The 19,042-nt window shown below is 37.6% G+C and overlaps 1 protein-coding gene and 1 non-coding gene across 2 annotated transcripts; one reads left to right on the forward strand and one right to left on the reverse strand.

Annotated features, from left to right (window-relative positions):
• Window positions 1–3,394: 3,394 nt before the first annotated feature.
• Window positions 3,395–3,501, forward strand: LOC140893985 (small nucleolar RNA R71). The gene has a single exon (XR_012153542.1). It is a non-coding gene; the product is annotated as a small nucleolar RNA R71 (small nucleolar RNA).
• Window positions 3,502–14,483: 10,982 nt separating this feature from the next.
• LOC140889940 (uncharacterized) lies at window positions 14,484–15,809 on the reverse strand. Its single transcript, XM_073297685.1, has one exon. The coding sequence runs from the start codon at window positions 15,807–15,809 to the stop codon at window positions 14,484–14,486; it is 1,326 nt and encodes a 441-aa protein (XP_073153786.1).
• Between the last annotated feature and the right edge of the window lie 3,233 nt (window positions 15,810–19,042).

The raw sequence follows: 19,042 nt of genomic DNA on the forward strand, positions 1-19,042 counted from the left end.
AAATCAGCAAACCAAGGAAGTTTAGAATTTACCTCAAAAAGATGCTCATCAGGAAATTGCTCCTTGATGAGTTCATATTCAGCTTTTTCTTCCAACTCCAAGTGAGACAGATGATCCGCCACTAAATTTTCACTTCCTTTCTTGTCTCTAATTTCAAAATCAAACTCTTGTAGTAAGAGTATCCACCGAATCAATCGTGGTTTGGCATCCTTTTTGACAAAGAGATAACGAATTGCTGCATGGTCAGTATAAACAATTACTCTAGAGCCAATGAGATAAGACCTGAATTTGTCGAAAGAGAACACCACAGCCAACATCTCTTTTTCCGTAGTAGTGTAATTTTGTTGTGCTCCGTCAAGAGTGCGACTGGCGTAGTAAATTGCCCGAAATATTTTATCTCTTCTTTGCCCCAAAACTGCTCCCACAACATAATCTCTAGCATCACACATTACTTCAAACGGCTCTTTCCAGTCAGGCACAATCATAATAGGTGCAAAAATTAGTGCCTCCTTAATTTTTGTGAACGCCTGCAAACACGCATCATAAAAAATAAAAGATGTATCTTTTTCTAAAAAATTACATAAAGGCTTAGTAATTTTAGAAAAATCTCTAATAAAGCGACGATAGAACCCGGCATGTCCCAAGAAGCTTCTAATGGCTTTCACATTATTTGGCGGTGGAAGCTTTTCAATCGCAACCACTTTTGCTCGGTCCACCTCAAGCCCAGTAGATGACACTTTATGCCCAAGTACGATGCCTTCTTGCACCATGAAGTGGCACTTCTCCCAATTAAGCACTAGGTTCTTTTCTTGACAGCGCTGCAAAACAAGGGTCAGATTGTGCAAAAAATGATCAAAAAAAGACCCAAACACAGAAAAGTCATCCATAAAAATCTCCATAACTTCTTCTACCATGTCAGAAAAAATTGTCATCATACACCGCTGAAAAGTAGCCGGTGCATTACACAACCCAAATGGCATTCTCCTAAACGCATAAGTACCATAGGGACATGTGAAAGTTGTTTTCTCTTGATCCTCTGGCGCTATGGCAATTTGATTGTAACCAGAATAACCATCTAAAAAGCAATAATGTTGGTAACCAGCCAACCTATCAAGCATTTGATCAATAAAAGGAAGAGGAAAATGATCTTTTCTAGTAGCCTTATTCAACCTTCTATAATCAATGCAGTGACAGTACGAGTCGAAATTAACTCATTTTTATCATTCTTAACTACAGTCATACCTCCTTTCTTCGGCACAACCTGTACTGGTGACACCCAAGAACTGTTAGAAATAGCATAAATAATACCAGCATTCAATAATTTCAACACCTCAGCCTTTACCACTTCTTTCATCGCAGGATTCAATCTCCTTTGATGATCGACATATGGACTATGCGACTCCTCCATTAAAATCTTATGCATGCAAATATTGGGACTAATTCCCTTAATATCAGAAATCGACCAACCCAACGCAGATTTGAATTTTCTCAAAACTCTTAATAATTTATCTTTTTCATCAGGAGTAAGAGAGGATGAAATAATTACCGGTCAAGTCAAATTTTCTCCCAAAAATGCATAGCATAAATGACCTGGCAATTCTTTCAATTCAGGAGTAGAAACTGGTACCTCTTTTATTGGCTCCTCAGGTAATTTTTCAATTTTTTCTTTTCCATCTTTTTCCTTTGGCAAACTTTCAAGAGCAAGAAATTGCTCTCTAAGTTCCCAATCATCACCGTCAAATTGGGTTACAGAATTTATAAAGCACCTTGCCAATGCATCTTCCAACTCCATTCCTGCAACAAAAGTTTTCTCATAAGATTTAAATAAATCAATGCTATTACAAGAATGGACCTCATCTTTGTATTTCATGGTCTTATAAATATTGAATGTGACCGCTTCACCACCAACTCGTATAGTTAATTCACCCTCTTGTACATCAATTAACGCTCTTCCAGTCGCCAATAATGGTCTCCCCAAAATTAGAGGGACATCTGATCTTCTTCCATGTCAAGCACTACAAAGTCAGCAGGAAAAATAAACTTATCTACTTTTACCAGTACATCTTCCACAACTCCTCTAGGATAAGTCAGGGAGCGGTCAGCCAACTGCAGAGTAATTGTGGTTGGTTTCACCTCGCCAAGCTCCAACGACCTGAAAATAGACAAAGGCATTAAATTAATACTTGCACCTAAATCACATAATGCCCTATTAACAGTCGCACCACCAATAATACAAGGAATAGTAAAACTCCCTGGATCTTTCAGTTTTTGTGGCAGTTTCTTTTGTAGGATGGCACTGCACTCTTTAGTCAACTTCACAGTCTCAAATTCTTCAAGCCTTCTTTTCCTTGCCATCACATCCTTCATGAATTTTGCGTAGTGTGGCATCTGCTCCAACGCATCTGCGAATGGAATATTTATATGGATTTTCTTGAAGATGTCAAGAAACTTAGAAAACTTCTCATCCAACGCTTTTTTCTTGAACCGCTGTGGATATGGCAGAACAGGTTGTGGCACATGCGGTTTCTCAGGCACAACTGCAGACTTGCTGGAATTTTTGCTCACAGATTTCTCAGACTCCACCACAATTTCTTCAACTGCTTCATCATCCACTACCTTTGGATCATCAACCCCAAGTTCTTTACCACTTCGCAAAGTAACAGCCTTGCATTGCTCCCTAGGATTAACCTCAGTATTGCTAGGAAACACTCCTCTCTGCTGATTATTCAATGCATTCTCCAACTGACCAATTTGAGTTTCAAGATTTTTCATAGAGGCGCTCACATTGGTCAAGTGTGTCTCCATACTATCAAGCCTATTCTCATTCCTCTTAAATCTTGTGGATGAATCTGAAATAAAACTATTCACCAAATCTTCCATATATGGTTTACCCTCACCATTCTGAGTATTGAACCCTGGTGGAGGATTCAACACATTCTTATTGTTTGCATAGGAAAAATTCTCATGATTACGCAAACTAGGATGATATTGATTGGGTGTAGGGTTACCTCGATAGTTGTTGTAGTTTCTGTTGTTCACATATTGAGCTTGTTCCACACTTTCAAATCCATCAGTAGAATGTACGGCATTCGCCAGTGATGCTGACTCAGTAGAAACTTGATTTCCTTTGCTCAGTGCAGCCAACTGTGTAGAAATAGCAGACATTTGAGCAGTCAAAGCAGTGAACGCATCAACTTCATGAACTCCAGTAGGTTTTCTAAGCATAGATCTCTCACTCGGCCACTGATAACTATTAATAGTCATCTGCTCCAACATCTCATACGCATCCGCAGGAAATTTTGAAAATATAGATCCTCCAGCAGTAGCATCCACAGAAATCCTAGTAGTCCCATTCAATCCATTGTAGAATAGTTCAATTTGTTCCCAATCAGCGAAATTATGGTTTGGACACTTGCGTAGTAATTCCTTGTAACGCTCCCAAGCTTCATAAAGTTGCTCATAATCATGCTATCTAAAAGTAGTGATCTCAATTTTCAGTTGAGCAGACTTAGCAGGCGGAAAATACTTGGACAGGAATTTTGAAGCCAAATCCTCCCATGTAGCGATGCTTCCAAGAGGTAGTGACTGCAACCAACTACGAGCATTGTCCCTAAGAAAAAATGGGAACAATCGTAGTCTGATGGTGTCCTCAGTAACACCATGAATTTTCACTGTGTCAGAAATCTCCAGAAAAGTGCGCAGATGCAAATTCGGATCTTCAGTAGCTGCACCCCTAAACTGATTCTGCTGCACCATATTAATCAAAGCTGGCTTCAACTCAAAATTATTGGCTGTGATATTCTGCCGAGCTATCCCAGAATAATGATTGTTGATCATTGGTCGAAAGTGATCTCTGATTGGCACCGGAGCAGCTTCAATTCTTTCTCTTTCTCTGTTTTCTCTGTTTTCTCTGTTGTCCGCCATTTGTTGCAACTCTTCTCTTCTGGCTTTTCTCAACGCTTTAGCAGTTTTCTCAATTTTTGGATCAAAAAGCAGTGAGTCGTAACTTTGGCTTTTTCTCATAAACTGCATCGACAGAGAAAAATTTAAGTTAGAACCAATAGAATAAAATAAAATGCTCTAAATCAGAATTAAGACCAATTAGCACAATTTAATATAAATCAAATAAAATTCAAATCCCCGGCAATGGCGCCAAAAACTTGTTGCGTGTTTTTCGCTCGCAAGCGCACGATGTCAAGTTATAATATAGGAATTAAGTCCAAGTCGATCCCACGAAGAATGAATAAATGATATTATAATAAATATTTGCGACTAATCAAATCCTAATCCTATGCAGAGCTACGAAAATGGGTTGATTTTTATAAAACTAAAATTTGCAAGAAACAAAACTAAATAACCACGAATTCACGAGATGAAAATCAATAAGCGATGAATGCTAGAGGTTCGACTTCACTTGACTGTCCATCACAATGTATTTCTAATGATTGTTCAATTCTAAAATCTTCTAAATTATTAGCCAAGAATCCCTATTATTTTCTACTACCTCTCTCGAGTGTCAAGCAGAAATTCGTATTCAATAACAAACTCAATATATCTATCAAAGTTCAATTATTAAATCCGGTAAAAAGCACAAGAATTCTTCTATGACTTCTATGGAGTTATATGCCTCTCGAACAATATAAACACCAAAGATGTATTTTCCTATGTCGTATTCAAAATCTCCTCTCTCGAGTGATAAATTCTAAACAAAATATCATTCAATCTATGGCCAGTAAATTGAACGCATTAAAATCAGGAAAACACAAATAAACTGTGCGAAGAATTCAAATATATAAATCAAATTATTTCAATCATAGTTTCCAGTCAAGATCCATCTACCTCTAGACTAAAGAATTAGTTCATAATAAATTCAAAGATCAAACAAAATAGGGTTTTCAAATAATCCATCAAACTAGAAAAATAGAGTTCAGAGAGAAACTAGAACGAAGTAGAATTAAGCTTCTCCGTCGCCGGATGCTGCCGTCTTCCGTCTTCGTACCAAATTCTCGAGCTCTTGTGCAATCCAAAACTCTCAACAACCGTCTCTATGCTCTCAATTCTCTAAACCCTCGTATCCCCCAATAATTTCTCCAAATCCTCTTTTAAAACCCGAATAAAGACTTTCCAAATTTCAGGACAGAGTAGCGCTGGAGCGCTACCTTTCAGCGCTGGAGCGCCCGTCTTATTTTCTCTACAGCGCTGGAGCGCTGACTTGATAGCGCTGGAGCGCTATTTCCTCGACTTTTCACCCTTTGGAATACTTCGTGTAGCGCTGGGGCGCTATACTGGGCACTTTTATTTCTTTGTTCTTCAACTCTTTTTCACCTCTTTTTCACTTCTTTTTGACCAACTAAAATGAGTAACACTCAAATTCCTGCAAACAACACAAACAACAAAAAGAATGCATAATATCGCTCAAAACATAACAAAAGCCAAGCTAATTCATATAAAATATAAGTGCAAAAATAGCACTTATCAGCCATATCATGAAGAGCTTTGATTAGTTCTTCTCTGGTAAATTTCTCAGAACTAAAATCAAATACATGTTCACTGGTGGATGGAAGCTCATGATCATTTGCCATAAGACATTTGACTTCTTCTTCATCATCACTTGAGTTAGAAGAGTCATTTGATCCTTCTGAATCACTGTCTGTTTCAGCCCATTTGGCTTTGCAATCCTTTGCAACCAATGCTTCATGCTTCTGTCTTGAAGTGTGTCTACCATTCCTTGAAATTTTTCTTTTGTCAAGGTTCTTTGGCTTGGGACAATCAGCAATGAAGTGTCCTGTTTTCCCACAGTTGAAACAGCTTCTTGGTTTGTCAACTGAGTCTTTCGTTTGGAAATTTATTCTATCTGATCCTTCTTGGTTTCTTCTGATGAATTTGCCAAATTTCTTTACAAACAATGACATGGAATCACTGCTGATTTGTTCTGCTGACTTTTCCGTTTTGGCTGGTGACTCAAGTTTTACTGCAGTCAAGGCCTTGGTCAGTTGTAAGGTAGACTGATCTTCCTCTCGAGTCTGTAACTCGAACTCATATGCTTTTAAATCTGCAAATAGATCATGTAATTCTAATTTGTTCAAATCTTTTGATTCTCTCATGGCCATTGTCTTTACATCCCATTCTTTGGGAAGACCTCGAATTACTTTGAGGATAACTTCCCTGTTGGGATATATTTTGCCCAATCCGTTGAGCTCAATAACAATGCTGCTAACTCTTTCGTCAAATTCTGTCATTGATTCTCCTGGTCTCATTTTGATGATGTCAAATTTTTGAGTAGCCACAGATAGCTTTTTTTCCTTTGTTTGTTCATTTCCTTTGCAAAGTTGAATCAATTTTTCCCAAATCTCTTTTCCAATTTTGCAATTGATTTTGCTAAAGGTATTCTTGTCAAGAGTTTTATACAAGATATCCTTAGCTACATTGTCCAAATTTGCTTTCTTTTTGTCTTCTGCAGTCCATTCAACTCTAGGTTTCTCAATGTATTGAGGACCACCTCCATAGAGGGCTATAGCAGTATTGACCTTTGTGATCTCAAGAGGTCCGTCAGTGATAACAAACCACATGTCATCATCTAGTGCAGATAAATGTGCTTGCATGCGAATTTTCCAGTCATCAAAATCTTCCTTTGAGAACATAGGAATCTTGCTGAATGATGTCATTTTGTTTAAGTGTTTTAAGAATAAGATAATAACCTCTCTGATGCCAATTGATAAGATCGGTTGAAAGTCTAGAGGGGGGGTGAATATACTTTCAAGCAGTTTTAGCTAAGAACAATGGAACTCGATCGATTTAAGAAAGAGTTCAAAGCTTATCTTAGTGTCCAATATAGTTTGGCAAACAAAATGTGTGCGGAAATATGCCAAGCTACAGATTTAAAACACTTAGTGTAAATCAGTTTGGTAGTAGATATGAAGTATGAACGAGGACAGTAAACTGAAATGACACAAGAAGTTGTTTATGGATGTTCGGAGATTTCAAATACTCCTACGTCACCCCTTCTTCCACCTTGGAAGGATTTTACTAGAATACTTTGATTTATACAAGCAGTTTGCACAAACCCAATCCAATTTAGGACTTAAACACTGCCTAAATAAGAACTCCTAGTGTATCACCTTGATTTCAGTCCTAGACTGATTTCACAATTGAATGAATACAACTCGAATTATTTTGACACAAGTATCGACCCTTCAATGGTCAGAATTGATGCTTTTAAATGTTTGTGCTTTAGAGTTTCTTGATCAAGATTTGAGCGTAAGATATTCTTCTGAATTCTCAGTAAAATGCCGAGTTCTATCCTTTTGAACTTTGATCAAGATTCCTATTTATAAGCTTTGGTTTGCAACGGTCATAATTTCAAGTTATTCTCCTGATCGGATTCAAATTATTCCCGTTGGATTTGTCACTATCATCAACGATCTCTGACGCCGACATTCCCTTAGTATAGCGGCACTACATTCTACAGAGATGTCAGAGTACGGACGATCTTATCCGGAAGTACTGTGAATTCATTTGCGCAATCAGTTTAGCAGTGATTCAGTTTAGTAGGGTAAACTGATTTGTATCTCTAAGACAATCAGTTGAGAGAAGATGGACTTGATGAATTCAGTTTAGCAAGGTAAACTGAATGTCTAAATTGCTCTGTATCTCTGAGACAATCAGTTTGATGAATTCAGTTTAGCAAGGTAAACTGAATGTGTTCCTTTAGTGTAACTGATAGACTTAGTTTAGTTCGAGGTAGACTGAATCGCTTTTGTAGTTCAGTTTAGCGCCTGTTATGTCATCATGACGTCATCATCTCTTTATATCAGTTTGGCTTTGTTTTGTCAATACCAAAACTAAATTTCCCAACATATTTCTTTCTCATTTGACAAAATAGTATTTTCTATTTGTGCAATCATTATCATATTTCCATAGTTCATCTTCATCATGAGCAAGACATCCCAATGCATTATAGAGGTTGTTATAAAAACTTAGTGGAAAAAAAACAAGAAGAAGATGAAAAAAAAGAGATAATATTTCAGTAAACAATGAATCATGTAATCTTAATTATTGATGAAATTCCTAATAATAATTATTACTACAAAAAAAATTATAAAAAATCGCTAGAAATTAGATTTTCAAACCATAACCACTAGAATTTACAATTCAAATAGGATAATCGAGTACACATTTTTTTCCTTTTTTGAAAATCAACATAACATTAATTCAATGAATTTAAGAATCATGATTTTTTTTTTTAAAAAATACTGATTCTCTTAAAATAAATTTTAAAAAATACTAAAAATGATTCAGTATTAATACAAAATTTTTAAGAACAAAATTTTAAAAAGTAGCCAACAAAAAAATATCTAGTAATTGAGTGAAATAATTTTGAATATCCAATTTAATAGTCAAATAAAAGTTAGAAAAACATAGTAGGAATGAACGAAGATCAAATCATTTACATAATATCAAAGGAATACCCAATGTGATTGAATTCCAAAATTTCAAAGGAAATAAATTTTCAGTTTTTGTGATGAATAATTGAGTTAATGTAAATTTCGTTCACTGTAATATATTCTTGCACCTCCAAAACATCAAAACTATCATAAATATTGAATAATTAGAATTAAGTACACAAACAGAAGAGATCAATGTACGACTAGGGGTGGTAAAACATACCAAAAATTTATATTGTATATCGTACCTAAAATTAAGGTATAAGAAAATAGTATACCAACACCGTACCGAAAATCACGGTATACTGATCATAAAAAAATTTACGGTACAACGGAATTTTGGTGGGATATCGCTATATATAATGTTTTATATCGAAAAAAAAATATTTTTAAAATTTATAGTTTATAAAGATTATATATTTTTTGGTATACCAATATATATCGAAAATTTCAAATTTCATATCATTATCGTACCAAAAAATTTGGTATTTTTATCGTAACTGTTGGGCTTTGGCCCAACCACCCTTTTAGTTTCCCAGCCCACTACCCAATCTATATTAATTCTTCTATCCCTAAAGAAATCAGTACGCCTCCTCCTCTGTAGACAGAACCCAACGTGTGCCTCCCTTTCTCCTGTGAGCGTTCCATTTCTATTTTCTGCCTCTTGGTGAGGCTGTCGAACGAAGAGAGAGGTGAGGCCGAGAGAGGTTTGAAGGTCGAGAGAGTGAGGCGGTCGGGCTTAGTGTTGCTGCCCTCTCTCGCCTCGTTCTTGTTTGATGCTTCTTTGTGAGGCAGCCGCTAGGAGTTTGAGCATGTAGTTGGGTTGAAGGTAGTGGGCGTGAGTTTGGGTTGGGAAGGACTTTTGTGTTCTTCGCCGTGGATTGCCGGTGGATTGGAGAGTCTAAGTGTCTGAGCCCCGGAATCCCTTTGATATGTTCACGTTTTACTGCCCATGTTTTGTCTATTGTTTGGTTCCTTTGTTTTTTGTCTTGGACAGGTTAGGAACGGAAGAAACCCGGCGGCGGATCGAACGGAAAAAAACCCAACAGTGGTATCAAAGTTGGGTTCGTTTTCGCCGCTGGTCCGCCGCCGCCTGACAGCCATCGCCGCGTCGTTGCTTGGATAGTCGACTGTTTAGTGCCGCCACATCGCCGCTTGCTGCTGTCCGCCATGCTGCCGTCGAGAGGTGGACAGCCGCTTGCCCGCTGCCCGTTGCACGTTGTCGACGCTGTGTGCTGTCCACTGTTGTCCATTGTGAGCTTGCCACTCGTACTGGTTCGTGGGAACTGAAACTCTTACGTAGAGTTTCGCTTTGGTATATTGGCTGAACCTATTTTTACTGCGTTTGTAGCGTAACCGCTTGGTGCGGATGTTAGGTACTGGGATTATGTGCTGATAGAATCCTAGGATTTGTGTGCATGTGTTGCGCCTAGGATTTGTTTGCTTGATTGGTTGTGTTCTTTGTGATTTGTGCATTTATCAAATTTCTTTGTGAAAATCTGTTTTGTGTGGTTTTTTCTGCCTTTTCTGTGTGAAATATGGTAGATTGTTTTTTCTATTTTTCTGTGTGAAAAATAGTTATGTAGGAATATTTTTTTTCAGAACTTGACTGGGCTCCAAGCGAGGTGGAGCATTTACTTGGTTAGAGTCTTGTTTCTGAAAATGATTAAAAGTGTTTTAAACTTTGTTTTTTGACATATTTGTTTTGTTTTCGTTGTGGTCTTGTAGCGTACTTTGTGTTTGCTGCCTATTGGTTTAAAGACTAACTTTGTGTTTTGTTGTGGGGCAATGATGATGGATATATGTGACTCTAGTAATATGTGAACCGGTGTTGGGCCAAAAGGTGGAGATTGTTGGGCTTTGGCCCAACCACCCTTTTAGTTTCCCAGCCCACTACCCAAAGCCCACTACCCAATCTATATTAATTCTCCTATCCCTAAAGAAATCAGTACGCCTCCTCCTCTGCACACAGAACCCAACGTGCGCCTCCCTTTCTCCTGTGAGCGTTCCATTTCTATTTTCTGCCTCTTGGTGAGGCTGCCGAACGAAGAGAGAGATGAGGCCGAGAGAGGTTTGAAGGGCGAGAGAGTGAGGCGGTCGGGCTTAGTGTTGCTGCCCTCTCTCGCCTCGTTCTTGTGTGATGCTTCTTTGTGAGGCAGCCGCTGAGAGTTTGAGCGTGTAGTTGGGTTGAAGGCAGTGGGCGTGAGTTTGGGTTGGAAAGGACCTTTGTGGTCTTCGCCGTGGATTGCCGGTGGATTGGAGAGTCTAAGTGTCTGAGCCCCGGAATCCCTTTGATATGTTCACGTTTCACTGCCCATGTTTTGTCTATTGTTTGGTTCCTTTGTTTTTTGTCTTGGACAGGTTAGGAACGGAAGAAACTCGGCGGCGGATCGAACGGAAAAAACCCAACAGTAACGAACCGAAAAATTCGGTATACCGAAAATTCGATATTGTTTTTGGTATGATAACTTGGTAATATCGAAAATTCGCACCCTTATCGACGAGAAAATATAGTAAAAGTAGAGAAAATTCCAAATATAAAAAGGGGTAATTTGGTACATGCATAAAGAGAGAGTTGAAACAAATTATTACTCCATGTCACGGGACACAAAGCATTAATTTACTGTTTATTAAGTACATATCTATCATTTACTTCTAGTTTTACTTTACCCGGTTAAAAATAGGGTAACTTGCTGGAGAAGATATCTGATTATCTATAAATATCTGTTTTTTTTATCCTCTTTTACGCACAAAACCCAAGGAAGGATTGTAGGTATAACGTCCACTCCCACTCCTCCTCCCTTAACTGCTTTCTGTTTTTTCACGGGACTTTCTCCTGTTTCTCTTTTATACTCCATTTCTGCATGTCTTTTGCTTAATGCTTGTACGTACTAAGGTAAACGATTACCTCACCATCGGGGAAGAAATCGTAAACCGATTTCTCTTACGGAACCGGTGGTGGCGAGTTCCGGAGTTTCTGGTGGGTTAACTCGCGATGGTCGAGAGGTGGCGGCGAGCTGGATGGTAGCTCGGTTGGTGTTCTGTTTTTTTTCTTTTTCCTCTGTGGTGGTTTCGGTTGGAGATGGTGGATTTCTGCGGGAGAGCTACGAATGGGGGTATGCTTCGTGTTGGTGTTTTTCTGTTTTGATGTGCGAGGCAAAGCGATCGGAACAGCTTGGAGGCGGGATGGCGTGGTGAGCCTGCGAAGGCCGATGGTAAGGCGAAATGCTGTTGGTGGAGATGGTTGTTTCAGCGGCGTGCTGCTGGGGGAGATGGTTTGCGCGGGGTTGATCGCGATTGTGTGGGAATGGAGGCCGAGTTCTCGGAGAAGCCTGCATTTATCGGAGGGGACGCTCGTGAGGCTGAGCCCATTGCGCGGTGGGGGAGGCAGAGAGCGGCGTCGCTCTTGGCGTTCAGGGGGGCCGGAGGCGGTGAGTTTGTGGAGGCCAAGCCCATGGTGGGGCTGGTCTCGCGCTAATGCGCAGCGATGGGTGGTGTTGGTGTTGAATGATTTGAGTTTACGTGTTTTATTAACAGTTCAATTTTTTTGCTGTTAAATTTACATGTTATTTACTTACTTATTTTAGCTCTTTAATGATGGTTTATTTTTTGCCAGTTTGCAGGTAACGTACATTATGAGTTTTTTCACCCGCTTCATCTTTTCATCTAGACGTCGTCGTCATATCCCCTTGGCTCCTCTTCATATCCCGGACCCGGTGCCCGTGCCAGACCATATACTGTCGGCCTTGGCTCCTCCTCTTATCCCCCACCATATCCTGTCCTTGGCTCCGCCTCGTATGCGCCGATACATCCCGGACGATATAATGCTTGCCATCCTTCACATGTGTGATGCCCAGACCCTCGTCAACCTCGATTCTATCTCTGAACACTTTCATCAGCTTGTTCAGCAAGTCAAACACATCCGCATGGATGCGCCATACACCATTGCTTTTTGTGATGATGGTCACGGGGTTACAGAATGGCCGGAGGAGGGACTTGAAGATTTCCTAGGTCACTTTTCTGACCTTAAATCAGTGCACATCAACTTTTTTTGCTACGGTCCGCATCCTTACGATAGCGAGCAACGGGCTGGATCCATCCTTCGGTGGAAGTTTGATTCATGTGGAATGTTCATCCTCTACATAGATAGGTGTGATCTTACTGAGGAGAATGATTGGGGCGTTTGCAACGTGCTAGATGTTGATGATGATGAAGCTCAAGGATCCGATGAATTGTTTTTTCGGACCGTGCACAAAACCTTGAATGAGATGCATTTGTGGTGCTATTTCATATCGGTGCTTTTGCATAGTTGTCCAAATGTAAACCAAGTGAGGGCTTCCGATTCTAGGGGACAGGGGCGGATGCTCGTAGAAGGAAACCTTTTGAATTATTTCAACCTTGATCGTTTTGCAGGGGAGCAATATGTGAGGCGTTTAAGGAAAGCGTGGGGTGAAGCTCCCCTTCGCACGACATGTGATGCACCAAACAATCGTCCTTTTGACAAGAAAAGAACATGGAGTTTCGGACGAATCGGTGATGGAGAACGTTTGTGATGAACAAGAATTTTATGACGTAGCCGCAAGGATGATCAACGAGGTTACCACCATGCAATTTCTAATAAATGATGAATCTGCGTATCTTTATATATAAGAATACATTGTGTTGGCATGCATAGGCTGATAAGCATTGGCCACTGTTATTTTGTTGCTTATTGCACTCAAGAAATTAGTATTATGATCAAATGAGTTCACAGTGAAGCACGAATTGATTGAATATAGTAACTATTTTTGTTCCTAAAAAATATTATTTTTTATTCAGAGTGTGAACCAAAGCACAATCTATTTGTTTTTCAGTTTTGTTTACGTTACACTTATTTCATCTTGTACCTAATAATATCTGATAAATCCATTTAAAATAAATTTTTATTAAACCTCTTAGTTTTATTTAATTTTTGACCTTATTTATTAATGAAAACCGATTCAATCATCTAGTCTAGTCGATAGAGTAAATAATGGTTTTAATTTAAAAAAATACAAGATCGAGGATTTTTTTAAAATTATTTAGAAAAGTATATAAGTAATTATGCATATATTGATCGAATAGTGAAAAATACTATTATTATTATTATCATCATAATTTGAAATAGAGCTGAAGCAAAAATGCAAAAACCACATTTTGTGACTTCCTAATGCAATGTCATGTGCATATATATTTTTAGACATTTATTTTGAAATTATATTCAAGATTCTGGAAATCAATTATGGTGGTTTCAACATATAGTATTGTAAGACGATCTAATGAGATATTTATGGAGAAAAAAAGATTTAAAGGTTATATGTGGTAATATGTGATATTTAACGTAACGAAAAGGTTAATTTGAAAAATTAATTAACAGGAGATTTTTTTAAAATAATTAATATTTTAGATATTGTTATACTACCATTTCTTAATTTCCATTTTATATAAACTTAAGGGTTCATTCAAAAATTTAAAATATTTTAAAGAACCTAACATGTTATTGTGATATATGCATGTTACTAGCTATCAAACTAATCAAGTAAATATATATTAATTCGGATTATATAAAAAATATATTATTTTAATTGTTCTAAATACATTTATTTATTATTATTATTGATATTCCATGTTATTTAAAAGGTTTGAAGTTGAATTGAATTGCGAGCTAATTAAGTTCCTACTTATTGTCCTAGCTACTTGTTTGTCGAGACAAAATCACATTAATTAAGAACTTAAAATCTGAAAATGATATAATCTCAATACAGCAAATATATATATATATATATATATATATATATATATCACAAAATACACATCCCGGAGATCATTATGGATGTACGCAATTTCAGTGAAATAACTAATCCTAATGACGAAATAACACTGGCTAAGTTCTACCTCTCATTTTTCCCACATCTTCCTATACAAACACTGATAGGATCGGTTCGAGAGTGGTGAACTGCTCTGATAAATTGATCTCTCAATGTTATTGTAGCATTTGACTCTTGTATCACTTAGTTTGGTTCAATCGACGATTTCCTTGTTGCTCAACTTCCAACTTCTTATCTTCCTTGCTCTATTGGAATCTCCATCCGTTGGTCCTCTGGAGATCATGTTAATAACTCCTCTCGGTGGAGGGGGTGGCCCTTTATTGTTACCAGGTTGATTTTGGTTCGGACGCTGAAAGTTACCATGCGGCGATCTGGGTCTTGCCCTCTGTTCTGAATGATCAGGACCATCAAGGCCCCTCTTATTGGGATGATATCCTCCCCTTTGTCGTGCTAATATATCTTTCATGCTCGGCTCTTGTTGAATCACTATCTCGATCTCTTGCTCTAGTTGTCGACAATAATTGGTGGTATGTCCATACTCATTTTGAAAGTCACAGTACCTGTCGGATTTTGGTCTGCGAGGTCCGCGCTCACTCCATGGAGGTCTCTGTAAAAGTCGTTTTTCTTCACATATCTGTAGGGCTCGGGTCTTACACATCTTCAAAGGAGTAAAGGAGGCAAATTGTCCCAGCATTTCGGGTCGGGGCGCTGGTCCACCCTTCCAATGTGTGCTAGGGGTCCTGGTATTCTTTGGACTTGTAGGGTTGTCCACCCCCTTATTTAGCCGAGAAACTTGTATCACCTCTAAATTCACGTATTTTTCGGCCTGAGCAAGCAACTCATCGTATGTGGAAGGTGGTTTTTTTATAAAATATTTGAGGAAATCCCCCGTAGTGAGTCCTTGAGTGAAAGCACTGATGAGCAAGTCTGTAGTAGCAGTGGGTACTTCAAGGGCCAAAGGACTGAATCTACAAATATATGCTCGCAAATCTTCTTGACCTTGCTGCTTGATAGCAAAAAGGCTGAAAGTAGTTGTAGGGTGCTTTTTGCTGCTAGCAAAATGGTGTAAAAAGGTCTTGCTGAAATCCTTGAATTCATTGATGTCTTCAGGACGCAGTAGGTTAAACCATTGTTGTGCTTGCCCTACCAAACTGGTAAGGAAGACTCGACACTTGATCGGGTCGAAATATTTGTGTAGCAAAGCAGCATTCTCAAAACGGGAGAGGTGCTCTTCTGGATCTCCTTTCCCATCATACTCCCCAACGTGTGGAAATTTAAAGTTTTTGGGGAGTTTGGACTCCAATATTTCAGTGGAGAAAGGAATATTCCGGACTGGCGTAGCTAGGTATTCGGACTGCTTCTTCTTCAGGAGTTCCATCTCCTCCTTTAATCTTTTGATCTCTTCCAACTGAGCATTCTGATAAGGGGGAGGAAGATTGACTTCTCCCCTTGCTGTTAAAGCTCTTTCAACAGCGGCAGCAAAAAGTTGTTTCAGATTTTCTTCATTCGCGTCAGCCATCTCAACTCTTTCTTTTTCAAATTCCCACAGACGACGCCAATTGATGATGTCAAAATTTCCCTCCGGGTTCGGTTTGGTAGAGCAAATCTCCCAATATTTTCAACACCGGGTCGGGTCGGGTACGTAGATGTTCTCTTCAGAGAGAAACTCCGTTAGGGGGTGCCGAAGGTGTTTTTAGCGTGACCCCTCTGATGTCTAAGTCAGTGCTAAAAAATAAAAGAGCGTGACAAAAAGAAAGAACATGAGAATATGCGTGCGTGAGTGTGTTAGCAGAGAGTGAACAGAAAAGTGAAGAAATAAACAATGAACCATACCTGTATTTATAGGGACTGAAGGGGTAAGTTACCTTGTTGAGGTAGAATATGTGTTAAAGTAGGACTCTACTCCTAAATCAAATAGACCTCAGATACCAAGATAATTAGGAGTCTGAGACCGACACATGAATCATATCAAATCCCGGATTCGTTGGATATTGTCCTTATCTATTAAAGATCTTCGTATATCTGATGATAACCAAAGGTTCTAGATACTGGACCCGGGTCGGGCCTCTATAACGCCTGGTTTAACTTAGCCTGAGGAGTTTTAGCAGATAGGGCTTACATCACTTACACTTACTTGAACCCCCATCACATCCATGGGCCACGTATTAAGCCCAAGTCGGTCTTTTGTCCTGCCCAAGTAGGATCCAGCCTAACAGGTTTTGGCAACTAAGATTTATGCTCCAAATCATCTCCTTCTACCCTAACTAGGCCATTTCAGTATGGACTTCTCATAAAATTAAATTAGATGGGCTTTCAAGTGGGTATCCAAAAATATGGAATCCGAAAGTGTGACAATCAACCAGATAAAAAACAAATTACTCATTAAAGGAGGTTAGAATAATATTGAATACAAATATTTAATACACAATTTGTTTCCCTAGTTGACGTGTGAAAATATATAATTTATTGTCAAAAAAACAATAGAAAACAGAAAACATTTTTTTGTTTACTTAGAGAAAACAAGTTTGTTTTTTTTTTCCACATGTAGAAATCATATTTATCATTTGCAAAGTGCGATGAAGGAAATCGATTGAGAATATATAGTCATATCCTTGGTACGATGTGTGCTATCACGGTCTCAATGAGACGAGAAAGCAATAAAGACAACAAATGATTTATGTTGTCCACATGAGCATAAACGAGTTGGTAAAGCCTGAAGTGACGTGGAAAAAAAATTCTCCAGCGTTGCGGGTTCGATCCTCGTGTGGAGCATAATCCCTGCTGAAATATTGTGGGGTACGCTTTGGGGGTTGACAATGTTGTTCCATCTCTCAGGTTCCTGCCGCTCGTGCACATCTCTCGATTTAACCCTCGCATGAGTCAATGAGTCTCTGACTCGTGTGAGATGAGGTCCCCTTTGGGATCAACTCTTTTTAAACAAATGATTTATTTTTTCTAAATTGTGTCAAGTTAAAACAACTCTTTTTGAACAAATGATTTATTTTTTCTAAATTGTTTCAAGTTAAAATTTCAAATAACACTTAAATACAAAGTTAAAGCATGGAGAGGATTAAATGAAAGAATATCGATGAAGTCGTTGTTGGTTGAGGCGGGAGATAATGTTGCTAGAATTATCATATACGATAATTTTTGCTATCGAATTTATTGAATATCCCTCGGAGATTACATTAATTTGCAAAATAATAGGAGCACCGTGAGTTACGCATGACACACTCCACCTAATTCATTCATTCGCTCTATATACAAAATATAATTGTTTTGTTTTCTTGTGAAGAGATCTGCACCAAATACACAAAGCAATTATCCATTAAACTGTATGCAAAAAAATGACTACAACTTATCCTCTCAAAAAAAAATAAAAATACTACAACTTCATGTTCAAATTCCACAATTCCGTGGATAGCACAAAGATATATCTATCTATACGTTGGTATGTTTTGTATTTTAGTTGTGTAATTTGTTCAGGTTTGGTTTCATCCAGTAACTTTCATTTTTGGTTTTGGTCTTTTGCCTTAAATCATTTGATCCAAATGAATATTATTTTTTGACATCAATTATCTATTACGTAAACCTCATGTTACAAATATTAAAACTCATCTAAGGAAAAATAAAGATAAAAAATCAATAACAGAAACACTCATTAATACAAAATGGCAGGAAAAAAAACTTTCATTCGATGCCAATTAGATAAACATAGTAATTTGATATTCAGTTATTTTGGGGGAAAAAAGATAAAAAAAAAAAATGTTATTACTTACTAGAAGAAAATAAAGTTTGCACAAGTTACATGACTAAAATCTAAAATAGATCCATTTACAGGACAAAAATCCTAATTTTTTTTTACATATATTAGTTATATTGGTTGATGGTGTCCAAAAATCAACTAAGCAACTGAAGAAAGAAATGCAATTCCCAAGAGATAATTATATAACAAAATAAAAAAAGAAAAATGTATAGATGCTCCCGCGCGCAGACTGCAGACATCCTTAACAAAACAAGGGGAAAAAAGATGATTGATATAAAAAAAATAATGAACTTTTGAAATATTATACACGAAGAATAAAAAAACACTGCATCAAAGGATGACATTGTATTTGACCCAATCTAGGTCAAAGCAAAAGCAAAAATAGAAAGCTTCTCACGACAGGCGTGTGTAATATGTATGTAAATGTTCCTTATGTTCCTCAATAAATTGAAAGAATTATTTTGGATTGTATGAATTTTGATAGATTGATTGTAACTCGATCAATATTATCTAAATTTACTCCAATATTAAATCCATTTTATCAATCGCTTAACAAACAAGTCGGATTATTTCTAAGTCTTTATAATGCATAACCTGTAAGTAAACACAAATTAAACAATTTCACGTGCAACGCATGTACACCCTGCTAGTATTATTTAAATATATAAGTATAATCACTAAAACAAGTATTTGTTAGTAAATAAAACATACATCAAGAGAAACACTGACTTAATAAAAATTATCTAAAAGTATAATTGTTGGAGAATGTGGTCTAAAAAAACACGAAAAGATGAAAAGTGGTGTACAACGAGAAAGTAATATGTAATCGTGATAATTATTTTTTCCCTTTTAACAAACTTACTCGATGTTCAAAATCCTGATTCATTATTGTTTGTAACATCTAACATTATATATTTGATCTAATATATACAAGCCTTGCAATTTTGAAATCTTTTCCCATAAATATGCATCTAACTTACTTACAC

This window comes from Henckelia pumila, chromosome 3 (assembly GCF_033568475.1).
Source record: "Henckelia pumila isolate YLH828 chromosome 3, ASM3356847v2, whole genome shotgun sequence".
Lineage (NCBI taxonomy): Eukaryota > Viridiplantae > Streptophyta > Magnoliopsida > Lamiales > Gesneriaceae > Henckelia > Henckelia pumila.